This window comes from Phoenix dactylifera, chromosome 9 (assembly GCF_009389715.1).
Source record: "Phoenix dactylifera cultivar Barhee BC4 chromosome 9, palm_55x_up_171113_PBpolish2nd_filt_p, whole genome shotgun sequence".
Lineage (NCBI taxonomy): Eukaryota > Viridiplantae > Streptophyta > Magnoliopsida > Arecales > Arecaceae > Phoenix > Phoenix dactylifera.
This window is the reverse complement of record NC_052400.1, coordinates 7,030,613-7,047,184: the sequence shown is the minus strand read 5'-3', so window position 1 is coordinate 7,047,184 and position 16,572 is coordinate 7,030,613. Positions and strand designations below refer to the sequence as shown.

Below are 16,572 nucleotides of genomic sequence, written 5' to 3'. Positions count from 1 at the left end.
AATTTTAAGCATAACGTATTTATGAGCTCAAGCTTAAAATTAATGTCGCCTTGATAGTAAATCAAGATGAGGTCACTATGTAATATTTTGTGACCGAAGGTGAGTAAACCCACAAATCACCTTGTCTGTTTTAAATGCCAAATGTGAGTTCTGTAGTAATGATGAGAAAGAAAGTAGGGCGGTGAACTCAAGTTGGACACTAAGTGTGTCTGAACTATCATTTGTATGGTATTTCATATAATGAGAATCAACATACGCTCCATGGAAAAGGAGAAAAATACCATAACATGCGCTTCATACCACATGTGCATAATTCGACCAATAAGGGTAACGAGAGAATTGATCTCTTCTCTCTCGTTGTGTGAGCCCTGAGGCTATAATTACCTCTGTTAGTACCCTTATTACTTTTACTGTTTCTTGAGATTTAGTTCAGTGTATGCTATCTTGGAATGTTACCTGCAATCATGCTTGATTCGATTTATTGGGACATATCTGGAAAAGCAACTAAACTACAATTAAGAGATTCGAGATAGAAAGGAAGATCATTTTGTGTCTCATTTCTTTGTTGTATTCACTGGTCGACCAATCATCTTGACTACGTGTTAAAGCATGATTGTGAATACAAAACAGAAAACAAATAATGTGATAAGTTAAAGTGAGATCATGAGGTACTTGAAATATGACTTAAATGTTCTGGGGTACTGCATACTTACTCTACTGAACTACTATATATTCCTAACAGATGTATGGTGGTGTGAGCTCGTTATTTTTTTTTTTTTTTTGGTATGCTGGTCGCACGATCTATTTGCCTGTATGAAAGTCGCAGAGAAAAGACTTGTTCGTAATGGTTAAAACTCACACTGTTGAACCCATCATGTGTGAGTGGGAGATGTTGGAAAAACAGGTTTGGTCCACCCATGATGGTTCAACCAAACCGGTAACCAAAAGACATGATCTCATGTCCAAAAGAGATGTCTTTCCATAGACATCTCTTCAACCCTGAAACTGTCTATTGACAGTTATGCATAAGGCTTCATTTAAAAAGGGGGTGGTTATGAGATTCTCTGCAAGTGACTTGGGCATCTAGGTTGTGGAAAACAGTAGATTTTCATTGGTAAAATCCACTCCTTGATCAGTGAATCGAATCAAAAAGAAAAATCTGTAAGTGATCCGAAATCCTTATTTATGTTAATGTGTTTATCTTACAGAATCTACCAAATAAAAAACCTCCATTGCAATGTGGAAATGTAGCGCTTCATTTGATATTGCTTAGACTAATGTGGACCAATAAGGAACTGTGTAATATAAGTGGTAACAGAAAGACAATATTAGAGAATTGAACTGCACTTGGGGTTAGAAACTTAGAAAAAGATTAATTTTTCTAGATTAAGATAAACTAGTCTCCGCCTTTCTATCTTTATCGACAACCCACCTTCAGAGAGTGACTCTAAATAATCAAACCTTCCACTTAGAGAAATTATATCCTACACCTAGTGTACTAGCTCAGCGGTACATCGGGCCAAAAAAAAAAACCCACCACATGAACATTCTGGACATATTAAAGGAGAAAAAAAAAAGGAAGGGATGGGGAGAGGGCGAGGCTTTGCTGTAGACAACGACAGAAGGAGTGCCGGCCGTGGCGAGGTCAATGTAGATGGGGAGGGAGCGGATATAGGCATCGAGGAGAGAGATATCAAGGTTAAGGATGTTCTAAGAGCAGAGCAATTGGGGCAGCAGATTAAGACGGGGTGGTCATGGAGGAGTGAGGGTGGAAGAGGAGGGTGCAAATGGTGTCAATGAGGATGTCGGACGTCGATGGATTGAATAGCTCTCTTATGGAGATTCGGCTGATGGATTTGTTGAAGTCTTGTCTAGGATGGAGACGAGGAAATCTTTTTTTTTTTTATAAATATCTTTTATTTTATTTGATGATAATTTCTTCTGTTGATATGATAGAATTTATTGATTTATACCGTGCTAGTTTGGTACGATATAATTTTTCCTCCATCGGGACTTACATGTTGCGTATGTTAAGAAAGAAAGATAACCTTTCCCGTTCAGATTTCACATCATCAGGCTTCTGCCCGCAGAGCCCCACCCGCAGGAATTGACTCGCTTGAATTCAGAGACAACCGAGTCAACTAATATCATAAAAAGCCGTGGGCCCTTCGTTAACATATAGCGTCGGTTCGCTGCAAGAAAAGTTCTTATCCGTTTTCCAACTGCCTTAAATGCATGACAACTGTCAGATCCAAACGTCTCATTACCCGTGGGAAAGGACCGTGGGCGCAAACGCCTTCTTGATGTTCGCTAAACTACACCGACGGCCGTCAGATTAACATATGTCGTGCATTCGAGCCTATTCTATGAAATCATTGAAACAGGCATTGCAGCGTTGATGCTCTCGGTGAGCGAAAATCCCTTCCCGGCACCCATGGGAAGTTCGCATCCACAACCCCCCACTCCTTCACTCCTCCGCTCGCTCCCGAACCCTCTAGCATTCTTCTCTCTCCGGCTCGGCTCCAATGGCGGATCTCCACCCGCCGGAGGCCCCGGCGAATGGCGGCGGCCCGGTGGAAATCCTCGTCCCCTGCCCGGGCTCCAAGCGGCAGCGCCGCCCCAGCGTCCGCCTCGGCGAGATCGGCGACCAGCCTGCCGCAATCCCCTACGAGCCCTACTTCCGCCGCATGAAGCACTGGAAGCTCCCTTCCGACGACCACAAGCCCCGGGCTCACCCCCTCAAAGACCCCACCAAGCACACCTCCAAGACCCGCCCCCTCACCACCCTCGCCCCCGACGGCGACGCCCTCGACGCCCTCCCGGCCGCCGATGACCACGTCCTCCTCCCCGTCGACGAGAACCTCGACCCCTTCGCCTCCGGGATCCGGCGGGGGAGTCGCGACGGGAAGGCGTGGCGGGGCGGCGGAGTGAGGCGGGCGAGGTCGAGCTGGATCCTGAAGGTCGACGAGGGCAACGACGGCGCCGACTTGAAATCGAGCGGCGGGGAGGACGCCGGCGACGAGGGCTACAGGGAGGGTTCAGAGAGTCCTGATAGGCGGGCGGCAGCTAGGGTTAGGGTTTCGGAGAGCCGGGATGGTGGTCCTTTGGCTGAGGGTGATTTGCCGTCGGAGACGGATAATAGGGATTGGAACAATCAGAACGGGTGGTGCCGGTCAGTCGAGGATGGTGGCGTCCGATCGTGGCTCAATGGGTTGGGGCTGGGCCGGTACGCTCCGGTGTTTGAGATCCATGAGGTGGATGATGAGGTGCTGCCAATGCTGACTCTGGAGGATCTGAAGGACATGGGGATTAATGCAGTCGGGTCGAGGAGGAAGATGTACTGTTCTATCCAGAAGCTCAGGAAGAAGGCCATGTGATTCGTAGCTCGCACGGATGGTGTCATTCAAGGAAAAAGGATATTTGGCTGCCTGAAGTTGTTGGTTGGTGATCTCTCTCTCATGAATCAACTTGCAGAGTTTCTTAGAATCTAAGTTACATATAACTTGTTTTTAATCATAGCGCTTTAAATTATAGCGCCTTAAATTCTTGTATATTTTTGATGCTGTTTTGTGATCATAAATGTTATGAGGCCTCAGCTTCTCGCAACTTTTGATGGAGCACCATGGAAATGATTTATGGCAAGTTCAAATATAATATAAGATTTTAAAAGAACAAGGTGAAAAGTTTATCATACCAGTATTATTTATGGCAAGCTCTTCTCTGCCAGTTGCAAGTAGAATATGTTGAAAGTTGTTATGCAATTAATGATGGATTTTGACCTTATTTATGTGTTATAGCTTCAAATTTTTGAGGAGCATTCTGCACTAAGCTTTCAGTTATGATTTTTGAACTCATATGGGTTCCCTATTTTTCTGAAAGGCATGAAGTGTGCTGTTGATGCATATTTTACTACTTTGGCCTTATATAATTGATTCCTATAACTATTGTAGTTACTATAAGGCTTTGTTAACTGGTCTTGCTCATAGTCTATTGTTAATTCATAAAGTCTGAGTGAAATTAAGGGATGCTTTGAGAATTCGGTTCATGCATAGTGGCTGCTTCAATAAGGGTTTGGCCAACCATATTCACATATTTAAAAATCTCCCAGGAGGTGAGGATTATGCTTTGCACTGCTTTGGATAATGCTACTTGAACTTTTGTGTTTTGAGCCAGGCATTGCTATAATATGCATCTAGCTCATAGATACACATGAAGCAGTTAATCTACTGACAGTAATACATCGAGAGATAACAAAACAAATTGATACCATATACTCACAAGTATGAATGTGTAACCATTTTCCAGTACAATATCTTTCACTAGAACTGTGAAGTGGCTGCCTTTGGATTCAAGGAAGACAAAACGATGATGGTAGAAGAAAAGAAAAAGAAGTAGGATGTGGCATTGGGAAATGAAATAGGACTGTGCAGCAGACTTTTAGTGATAGTGCCTATGCATAAATAGCTCCGACATGTATAAGGAAAGGGGAAAAATTGGACAAAAGATTTGGGTTATTAGGAAAGCGAAGGGGTCTCTAGAAGTGTTTGGCTATAACTTCTGTTCTTGTTTTCCATTTATATTGATTTGTGTGGTGGCGCAACTTACAGCCAACCTTATTTTCTTTTTGTGATAAGCGAAGACCCGCTTTCAAATGGAAAGCACTTGCTAGATATTGTAGCAAAAACATTGGTGTTGTTTGTTACATTAGGAAGGGGCAAACTGATGTTGGAATTGAGAAAAAGAAATTCAATAAGCCATATCTTTAAGAACCAAGTTGATGTGATAAGAAAAATGATAAGAAGGATGAACTCTGATTTTTCCTGCAAATCAATCCTCAAATTGCTGCAGTAAGACTCTTTTTAAACCCTAAAACACCTTTCAAACTATCTGATTTGGATTCCAAGCAATCAAAATACTCTTTCCTTATTTTTCCTTAAAGAAGAAAAGAAATCAAAGAAGGCTTATCATAGACGCAAATTTAAATAAGGAAGGAAATAATAGGGATTGGATCTACATTTCTTGGCTAGCCCTGAAAAAAAGCACTCTGTTGCTGGCTTGATCTTGTATCTTAAAAACTAGAGCAACAGCTGTTATATCCAATGAAACAACCTAACATATTATCTCATTTATTGATCAATGAAATAACCAAGACTGACAAAAAGACTCCTTAGAATTCTTACATGTTAGCTCTAAACCGGTATTAGAAACCTTTTTTTGATTGCCTTATAATGGTAGCTTCTGCAAGAAATTGTTGCCTTTGTGATTCACTTATGGATGATAGCAGAATTTATGTTGCCAACAACTGTTAGCATGGTTGGCTGGAACCTCACTCCTAGAGACTTGTCCTTCTGGATGTCCAGGGTTAAATCCTATAGGTATTTCTCAAGGAAAAAGATGAATAGCAGAACTTATTTTTAGTTTCTGATAGACTTCAAGTTTTCTTTTTCATGCTATTTCTCTAAGGTTATTTTTCTATGGCTACACAGAATTTTATTGAAAGAAAAGCTATAGGTGTCTTGTTCCTTTCTGCTGTTTTTCTCTCCCATCTATTTCTCTTATTCTTCCTCTTCTCTCCACTTTGTCTCTCTTTATCTTTGATGTCCTATGCTGCCACGAAGCAAAATCTGCTGTAGCTTAGAAAATCTCTTTAAATTCAGGTTTGAATATTGAAAAGCTGAGATTTGTTCAGATTGTTGTAGATCTGAACCAAATAATGCTGGTTTAAATCTCACACAGCCTTTATTCATCTACAAGGCTACATCAAAGTGATCCTAGAGCCAGGTTCTTGAAGATTTATATTGGCAGTTGGTGTATATCTATTGATGGAAATGGACATGATGTCAAGCTTCTCCAATATGGAAATCAATTTGAATGTCTCAAGCAAATGGTGAATAAAAGATTTAACAAGCTTGCTATATTGATGAGGATTACAGGGAATCTTCCTCTAGGCTTCTTGTTCCTTTCAGAATGCAAGGAGATGGAGGATGTAGAGATGTACATTAACATCTACCTTAGCATTGATCTAAAATAATGCTATCTTGTGGAGGCAAAAATTTGGCAAATTTGTGTCATTGGGTTTGCTACCCCAGTCTATTGCATTAGCATCAGGTTGAAAACTAAAATGTAAAGGAAAGCCAATGATCCTGGTTTTGCACGCCAAAAGAAGCAACATGAAATATCCTCAAATCAGTTTATGAGATACAAAATATACAATGATAAATTAATTAAATGTATTTAAATTATAATATACATACTGACATTTAGAAGCTCGTCGAGTAGCGATGTCTGTCGTAGATATGGATCATTAGCATAATAGGAGGCATATCAGCCTAGCTCTCTTACCAAGCGATATTGTAGTCTTGTATGCTCATCTCATAAGATACGTGCTCTAAGTTATAACCGGTCTCGGATTTCTTACTAAAGCTCTAGTTTTAAGAGGTATCCTCTGGTTGATAATACGACTAGGGAGGAGCCATCCGAATATGCCAGCAACAAATTTCGATCCGTAAGGTATTCTGGGCTGCATAGGACAATGGCCACTAGAAAATTATGCCTTAGACGTATCATATCCATATCTATATGAATCATATGCTGCTTGTGGTTGTAGGTAGAATTCAGCATACAACTTAAAATCTGGTATATCTATGGATCCTACTCCATATGCGAGGTCATCTGCATCTGCATTATGTCCTCCTGAACGATCTCGAGGAGCCCAGCTTCTATATGCAATTGTATTCTTGCGAGCTTCACCAGCTCGTGCACCGTGGTCCTTATCCTATATGGCATACGTAAACTGGGACTCATTAGTAAATCCAAGATTATCTTGCTGTTGTCTCATAAATGATGGTCTCATGTCCTCAATTTCTTGGCCGCTAGATCCATAATCATTAGAACTGTCATCGCTGGTTTTTCTGGTCTCTGAATTTGAGTAAACTAACTCCTCCACTCTCTCCATTGGGGATGCAGCTATTTTTTCTTTTTCTTTTAAGCTATAATGAGTAGCTGCATGCTTTTTCTTCGTGCCCCCTCCAATCAGCTATGCTGGGAGGATGGATGTCGCCCACTTGATTGAGTCAACTAGGTAGCATGATGGTCTCATCTAAGCAACTCTCGGTCATATCTTTAGAAGGATGTCTTGGATATGGAGTTATATAATGATCGGCTTTCTTATGACGCACGGTTATGGCTGATCAACTTGAAGCATGCATAGAATATTGCGATCTGCATTCATCCTAGTCTTGCTGGTTACGAGACTGCAGGTCGTGGAGGCAATTCTGGCTCATCAAGCTCCAGCTCTTGCTGCTAACCCATAAGCCACCAGATCATGGGATCATCCTCATCTCGAACAAAAGCATTTTGAATCGGATTCGTGTATTCCAGCTCCACTTCCTCCTGAATGCATTTCAACCTTAACCTTAGATTGTAGTGGACATATACACAGTCATTGAGTGCTTTTGTGTTAGACGGTTCTAATGCTTGTTGTGGATGAGGTGAAGGTGGATCAATTGCGCTCACAACAACTCAAGATGATCGTTTGAAAGAGGATCCGGATGACTAGCCGTTTAAGATTTTTCGTTGTGAGTCCAAAATGGATCCGCTATTCAGTTGCAAAATATTGAAAAAAATTATATATAAGATAGTATCATAATAACTATAAAACATCAAGTAATAGTTATCGTTAATATTTAATATATCTGTATTCATACTTTTTTATTTACAACAGTTGTCGAGACTCTAAAACTGTCAGTGTCCTTCCTAAATATTTTCGTTTGTGAAAAAAATGTGTTATAATATATTAATGATTGAAAACACGAGTTGATTAATTTATATATGCCACTTAAGTTAATTTATCTCTTGTAGGCATAGAGTCGTGATTTCTGGATTAGACTCTATCTTGTAGATCATATTACGCGGGGCAACTAAAGGTTTCTCGTCCATGTCGATCCAAGGTACGGTGTATTGGAACCTCAGGTTGAGGTAGTGATAGAGATTGTGATTATTTTAGTAAAATTGTACAAATACAGGAGTAATTAAATTTTTAATGTTTTTGCTTACTTACTAGATACAAGTTCCTACCCATATGGTGGTTCTATCTCTATTCAATGATATTGATGTACTTCTGGACATGCTTTAGATCTGCCTTCTTGATCTGATTTTTTGCTCTCTTCATCATATAATATTGGAAGCTTATTTGGGGGTACTTGAAGCATTTCATATAATGGCTTGATAGCATTCACTATCTTTTTGATCTGTTGCTAGAACGTCTGCCTCTTCACTAAATTCTTCACATGGCTCCCTTTAGTGCCGGCCTTCTCAAATGTACTCTCTTGCCACTCGGTACTGGTAAACATATGATGCAGGTCTGCTTTTTTCTTAAGGAGGCTATCAATACAATGTAGGTAGTAGTAAACCATGTCACATATGGTCTCAAGATCTCCATCTTTGCGTATCTCTTATCAGTGATAGGATTTATATATGGTTATAATAAATCTGGTGATGGACTGGACTGTCTTCACTGTCTGCTACATCCTATGAATCTTCCTAATCTCCATCAACATGAGGTCGATACAATGTGCAACACATGGGGTTTAGAAAAATATGACTGCCACTCCATCATATGTCACCATCAGTCCATATGTGGGTCACTTGCTCTTGTTTAGGGCAATTAACTTCTATAGATCTTTATTGTTAAGAAACTGACTATAGATGTCCTTTGATCTTGGAGAATCTATACTTAGACCGACAACTTGTATGAGGAAATAACAGGCCTATAACACGTGTTGCTTGCTGCATTCACTAGGATAGGGCTGAAGTGGAATCAGAATTTAATAGTTCACTATATATCCTTCTTGTTATCCTTCAGTATGTTGGAATGGTGCAATAATAACAAGTTTGCAATTGCAGGATGAGAATTTTTCTTCTCCTTTCTTTCAATTAGCAAAATGAAACAAAAGCTAAGGATCTAGTTGAGGCTTGTCCTAAATAGCTTGAATTAAAGATTGACATGTCTTAAGGAAAAGGTTTTGAAACTCAAAGAGATAGATGCCAGATTGCACATGGCACTGAACACGGCTGATTGATTTAATTATAGCACATAGAAGGGGTTTTTGGTAACGAAGGACAAAAGCTACCATGTCTGACATGACACAATTTCCACCAACTTCTCCATATTCTTCCTTGGCCATAATTGGAACAAAATATCACACCTCTTGTAGACGATCAAAATTCTACCTTTCATGTTGTATTGCAAATCCATCACCTTTTTCTTGATGTCTTGCCTCTTTCAAGTATATTTTACAATTCACTTGGATATGATATGAATGCCGATTAGGAAGGCAAAAGGATCAAATTTATGGTATGGGATGAGATTAAATGTTCTTCGCAATCTTATGCTTATTTTACTATTGTAGTGTTTTCATGAATCATGAAGTTATGACTTAAAGGCCATTTTAGGAAGGCATGAGCATCATATTGAGCCCTATAAATACTCCATTTATTATCTGCTCATTGAGGTTTATTTTCCTCTCCTAAGCCCAGTCAAATGTTTAAGTTCTGTTGCTGTGAACTTTTCCTATTTTGCTTGCTCAAGGGCATTAAGGAGATCCTGAAGACTTGCTTGTCAAGGACTCATACATTAGCTATTTAAGATGGTTCGTACGTGAGCAACCGGATGTGGTGGTTTTGTAAATACTAATTTGTTTAGTGCATATTGTAGTTGTCTATGCACATAGTAATTGCAAAGAGAAAAGAGACCTTGTTGGGGAGCTTCTTCATCTTAAAAGACTAAGTTTGCCATATGTATTTTAGGGGAATTAGCTATCTATTGGATAAAGTATTTTGGGTTTCATATGGGCTTTGAGTGAGGGATGATCTTATATAATTGGTGTTATGCTGTTTTATGGGATCTAGGGTTCATGGATCTCCATTTGTGTGTAGTACAATTGGAAAGGTGAAGGATTTTGGAGATTCTAGACTTTGCATTATCGACTCGCTTCAGATGTTTATTTTCCAAGATTACTAGATCTCCACTTAGTTGGAGTGGCCTTACACCATTCTTTTGTCCAAGTTTTGATGAGTAACCTTTTACTTTATAGTTAAAAACCCTTCTACTTTTGAGAATTTCTACTAGTTATGGAATGACTTGTTTTGGTTGTGGTGTAAGCATTGGTGAAGATCAACCATCTAGCCTCATGCTGACAAACCAAGGTCCTTAAAAAATCCACAGTAAATCATAACAAAATTTTGATTGGCAATTCAATTAATAGATTTTAATTTATTGTTAAAGAGCTAGATGAGATCCAATTTCATGGAGTTAAAAAAAATGTAAGGCGGTAGATATTCAAATGGAATATTTATGTGGATCCGCTGAGGGGTCTCAGACAATTTTTTTTTTTTCATCTACCAATGAAGCTTTATGTAATGTCTATTGAATTAGATTGATCAGAAGCATGCATAAGAAACTGTTCGGGGATGAGAGCAGTATATGAGGATTTACAAATTGTTAAGGAGATGAAAACTACAATCCAAGAGCGCATTATAACATTGACATAAATGAAGATGATATCTTGAAATAATGCGCAGAACTCTATGAGGAGCTATGAAGCAAAAATTGATAGTGAGGAGAATCCACCCTTGATTTCTTCCTATCTTATTGGAAAAGGAAAAATGACTTCTGATCAGATTTTCAGATATATAGGCGATTTACGAGATAGTGTTCTCATTTCGAATCCTAATAATTATAGGATCTTACTTTTTTTATTCCTAACTTTTATTGGAAAATGTGGTTGATCATTAAACATGACTACACAGCAATTAGATTCTCATCTTTATGCAGTCCCGAGGATTGAACCAAATGTTTGCGGTCTTTCAGAAAAGACAAAGCGGAAAGTGTTTGAGTTCTCACTTATTAGCCTATGTAATTGGAGCTGCATCATCATTGCAAAGGTCTTGGCTAATTAATATAATGATATCTTTTCCAAGTCATAATCCCCATCTCCTTGTTTTCAGTAGGCAACTCCTGTATAAGTTTTTGTGGATCAAAAATTGTTACGTCCTCTTTGGGAGCAAAGAGTCCAGTCTATTATGGTATTTAATATTAACTTTGTTGCATTTGATAATGTGACTATGGGAGTGGAAAGACCATCATCACAATCAAGGGCCAATTAAAAGTTGGTTTTAATGAGTCAGAGAATATAGGCACCCATTGTTCTCGTCACATATCATATAATTGAAAAAGGGAATATTTGGTAATTGTTTCTTTTCACTGTGCTTGCTCTTCAGCAAGCTTGATCTTGGAAGCTGCTTCTAATCTCTGTTTTAATATCCCTATGGAAAGAACATGATTAATTTGTTGGGACACAGATGACTTGCTCGTGTGCTAATGCATTTATTCATATTAAATGCATTCGTTTGTTATCCTTATCTGTCTTGGATATAGAGGTGGGCATTGGGTCGAGCCGCCCATGGCCCGGCACGAAGCGGGCCGTGCCAGGCACGGCCCGCTTGCTACAGTATTGGGCCGTGCTAGGCACGGTTCATAAAAGGGGGCTAGGCTGGGTTAAGGATTTCTGGCCCGCGGGCCGAGCCCGATACGGCCCATAAGGGCCTGGGCTGGCTCGATTCGTGGGCCAAGCACGGCACGGTGTGGTGAGAATGAGGGAGGAAAGGGATATTTATAGGACTCCAATTTTTTTCCTAAAATACCCCTCAAATTAGCCGTTTTATGGCTGTTGGGAGGGGCAAAATGGGTAAAAAGCCACAAATAGCCGTTATGGGCCACCTATAATGGCTATTGTTTTTAGACAGACGGCCCGTGCCGGACCCGGCATGGCCCGCCACCCCATGGGCCTAGGGCTGTGTCGGGTTTAGCCTTTAGGTTAAGCGGGCCGTGCCAGGCACGACCCGTTTAGTAACAGGCTAGGCCAGGCACGGCCCGTTTGGTCTATGGCCGGGTGGGCCTAGGCCGGCCCGGGCCTGGCACGGCCCGATTCCCATCTCTACTTGGATAGCAGACAATGAGAGAACATGATCTCCTTGTATATAGGACCTGAGAATTTGCAATGAGAAATTGAATGAATAGGAGATCATGTTGATTATCTTGTACAAATTTAGGGGTTCAGTTAATCCAATGAAATGAAAGTATGATTCCATCTATCTTTTCTTTTGGCCTTGCCAAGTTGGTGATCTGAGCTTCTAAGTCCATCTCTGTAAAGATTACTGTAAATTGCTTTTGCAATGCAATATGCTTATGATCTCCGAACCAGATATGGGAATCATTTCCCATTTTGCTAATGGAAAGGGTTTTGTCATTTTGGAAGATCTTTTGGAGCTTACGCCTAACAACCATGTTATAAACCTTCCTAATTTTGAAGGACTCAAAAGTACATGCTTGGTTTAGAACTCTTTCAACATAATTTGACTCAAAAATGACTTGTAATCAACATAAAACCTTGTAACACAAAATGTTCTCACATTCTAATAAATATTACTTTTGACTCCTAACTTGGACCACAAAAACCAAACAAAAGACTTAATTCTTTGTAATTTACCATAAAAGTAAATCTGAAAATATAATAAACTTGGAATCAAACTGTTTGTTTTCTCAAGACATTTTCTTCTGCTACCCAATATAGATTTTTTTTACTCATTCGTTAAATTGACATGATCTTTCTAAGGTCCAACCTAATAGTTTATTGTGGGTATGCCCAAGATGCAAAGCAGATCTTGGTGCAACCTCAGCACACTGCCTACCTCATGGTGAAGTAACTTCACCTAGGTGCACAAAGCATGGCTTATGTGCATCCTGCAGAGGCGGCAAGGTGCGAAAAGGGCCGTCTTTGTGATTTCTTGAACTGTGCATGTATACGAGTTTGGGTGGTTGTAATGTGGTGTTGTATGTTGTATTCTTTGAAGATGTGGATTTGTTGTGTATTTTTGTTCTTGCATGTCATTAGCTATTTGTGGGTGCGGCTGAAATTTTTCATTGTGTTTCTATGTGGAATCGTGTGTTGTCTTTGATTGTATTACTTTTATTGCCATATGTGTTTGACATCATGAATTCATATGACATAATCAATTTATTATACATTCACATAGATGTATATGGATATGTATGGATGCATACATACATACATACATATGTTTGTGTGTGTGTATATGTATTCATATATACACATATATGTACACATTGTATGTACATTCATATACTGTACATAAACACAAACTAAACAGACAGGCATAGACATATGCACAGACTTTGTATGTGCACGTATTTTTATGTATACATAATCATATTATGAGTTCATGATGTTGAACATATTTGACATTAAGAATAACATGAACAAACACAATGCACACATGATCTGATGATTCTCAGCTGTTGACCACAATGCAACCGATCATCAGTTGGACGGGTGTCAATAATTAGATATTTGATGGCACAAGAGCTCAAACTTGACCATCCTCATTGACTCCTTGTAGATAGTCATCTTTGTCAATTGGATCTTCCACAGTTAGATACAAAATGGATTTTCAGCTGAATGGACCTATTGATCGTTGATTGTGGGATCATTGGAAAGCTGATATGCAGCCTTTGAATTGTTTCTATTGGATTAGAATCTATTGAGTCATCAATCTTCAACTTCTCAAATATTCACTCCCTATTAAATGCGTATGGTGGTTTCTTTTTTTCCATATCGCCATGCAATGACACAGATCACTGTATGGTGCCCGAACTTGGTACACCATTATGTCCCGGTGTAACAAAAAGCGAGAATGCTACATGTGTCAATGCAGTACTAGTACATGGGGGCATATTGCTATCGATACAATCTGGTATGGTTGGTACCAGTTGGTATGCATTGGCACTTAAATCTTGGATTATGTATATCATTAGTTATGTTATTAATATGATCTAACCTTGCATTGCTTTGACATATTTAAGCCATTATTTTGTTAGATCACATTTTATTAATCTGATCGAACCTAGCTTTTTCTTCAAGATATTTGAGTTATTATGGTAGTACATCGCTTCATATCGAACAATATTGCATGGATTGTGTGGTGACATTTTAAGAGAGAAGGGTGATCAACAGGGAAAGGAGAGGCATCTATTCTGTTGGAGGGATGGGTTTTAGAAGATGGGCTTTTTTGTTTTTGGGGATCAGGTGGGGCTAATCTCCACTTTTTCTACCCCATACCTATCCCACCGTCTCCATCTGGAACTGAACTCCGCCTCTGTTGCCCACGTGGCAAGGGGTGATACCACTTGAGCAAGTGCTCGGTGGTTCTTGGGGGTTTAAAGATGGGTGAGAGGCCATGCCTTGTTCAATGATAGGCACCACTTGTTTCTTAGAGGAAGTACTGAAGAACTAGAAGGAGAGACAATATTGAGGCTGTTCATAAAGGAAGATCGAGGACTCTGTGCCTTTCTTTGAGATAGCAAAAGAGTTTATGAACTTGCTCCTTTTTAAAGGTATCTTGTATGGCAGACTCCAATCTACTCAACTTCCTCTTTCTTTAAAATAATGTATTGGAAAAGCAATTTTTGGTGAGGCTCAGTGATTTATCTCGCTACATTTTCATGAAGTAGAGAGAAGTTCTCCGTGTCCTTGCTCCTGATTAGGTAACACAATATAGGTAGCACTCAATGGGAATTAATGTACTTGAACTTGGTACCTAGAAAAGATGGATCTGGTTGTAAGATATTAGAAATTATTTTTAGTTGGTTACATATTTTTTATTATTATTATGACTAAAAGTTAAGAAAAACCTGTGAGCATAGTATATTGCAAAATAATAAAATTCAATAATATTAGGGCATTTTTCACTGTAAAGTATGCAGAAAAATAGCCCAAGCTAGAGTCGTATGAACTCAAATTTTTGTATGTTTGCATTACATTTAATGAATGTGCACAATAAATTATCTAAGAAGACTGTTCTCTTTTTAAAATTTAGAACACTTGGTTACTATCTTATGGAGAATGTTCTAGAATTTGTTTATCTTTAAATTTATAAGAATTTAACTTTTCATGTGGTATATATACGGAAGTGCACCTAAGCCTAGTGTGGTACTGCCCTTGTTTATATACAACGGTAAATAAAACTAAACTAAATTTCTGTTCATTCATAACATCTTAGGGTGTTCTTCTGGAAGAGAGTATTAAGCTCTTCATTTGGTGGGTTAAATCTTTGCAGGAATATGATCTTATATGTGTGTAGGGTTCATATGTTTTTGGTGTTTTATCCTTTTGTTTCTTGTTTTGCTCCCTCCTCTTACTGACACTATTCATACATTCAACTTGTGTTTTTATCTTGTGGAGAGAGCAGGGTCTTCAATCTTTGAGATTCTGAAGCACAGGGATGGGGCTTCTGTGCCCTCCAGCACTGTATGAATTTCTTGTGTGGAGCTAAATTGAGACCCAAAATTTATGTCTTAGAGGTGATATCATGCAAGCATTTTCTTTTTCCCAGGAGAGCATAGCAATAGGCAAAATAGTTACCATGTTTTAAGCAGCGTATAGGAAGTGCTTATAGGAGCTATGTGACAGCTGCATGCCTTTGAGACAAAGGAAATTAAGACAAAAGAAGAACCCTGACATTGCAATAATCAGAATTTTCGCAACAAGGAGTTAGCATGGTAAATGAAAAGTTATCTTCAAAGCTGAAAGTTGTATTAAGAATGCATCCTTGTGGATCCGGTTCAGATTTTTTATTCCTGGGCGTGCTTGAGAGCCTCAGAAATGTAAATTTTGAGTGTACCAGAAAGTATTTCTCCGATTCAACTGCAGGTTTTTCTAGAAGATATAATCTATTGCCATTTCTCTTCTAGGTGGAACAAGTAGAAGCTCGTGTATTATGGTTCGTTTCAGCAAGAATATGTATTTGAAAACTCGAGGGTTTTGCAATTTTAGACTTACCGGTTCTAATTTCTTGTGGGATGATTGTATTTCCAACTATGATACTTTCTTCTTGTTTTCTTGAATATATCTGCACGCCTATGTTAACACCTGGTAATTCAGGTCACATCCTAATGGTTGGTATGGTGATTTGTTGCTCGTTCTCTTCTAGTGATGTGTCGTCCATTCTTCTTAATATTTCCTGGTTGATGATGTCGTCCACATGGACAAGTTTCTAGCTCTATATTCCTTGTTGCTGTTGCTTGTGTCTCAGTATGTGTCTTGTTACAGAAAATATGGATGCCTGAATGGGATCTTTTTGTCAGCTAAGCTCTATTGATTTATTGCCGCCGCCTTTGCTTGTGCATCAGAATCTGCTTGTTATATTTTATATGTGAACGGTATCCTCTTCAGCATATGGAGTCTGTATTGGCAACTGAGTAGATTAAGACAGCAATTAAGAGCTCGTTATCACTACTCCATACTCCTGTTTATATCCATTTTATCATTCTCAACATATATTTGTTCATCTAAAGCCTATATTTCCATGCTCTCTTGTCCATGACATTTCCATTGCATAGAGTTCCCTTAGAAGTAGAAAGGCCTTGCAGAAGTAGTAATTGCCTGATTTTTATCACACCTGGGACTATGGCACATCATGAAATAAATTGCGATC

General features: G+C 39.1%; 1 protein-coding gene across 2 annotated transcripts; it reads left to right on the top strand.

Annotated features, from left to right (window-relative positions):
- Positions 1–2,396: 2,396 nt before the first annotated feature.
- LOC103717032 lies at positions 2,397–16,023 on the top strand. 2 transcript variants are annotated; one of them, XM_008805264.4, is made up of 2 exons: positions 2,397–3,440; positions 15,321–16,023. In XM_008805264.4, exon 1 carries the CDS (start codon positions 2,526–2,528, stop codon positions 3,375–3,377), a length of 852 nt encoding a protein of 283 aa, XP_008803486.1. In that variant the 5' UTR covers positions 2,397–2,525; the 3' UTR covers positions 3,378–3,440; positions 15,321–16,023. The 2 variants fall into 2 exon arrangements, with proteins under 2 accessions (XP_008803486.1, XP_008803485.1); XM_008805263.4 differs by having other exon boundaries at positions 2,403–3,440; positions 15,328–16,023.
- Positions 16,024–16,572: the final 549 nt, after the last annotated feature.

What these genes read in the sequence shown, in the direction of transcription:
- LOC103717032 (XM_008805264.4), top strand. Translation starts at nt 2,526, where the DNA reads ATGGCGGATCTCCACCCGCCGGAGGCCCCGGCGAATGGCGGCGGCCCG.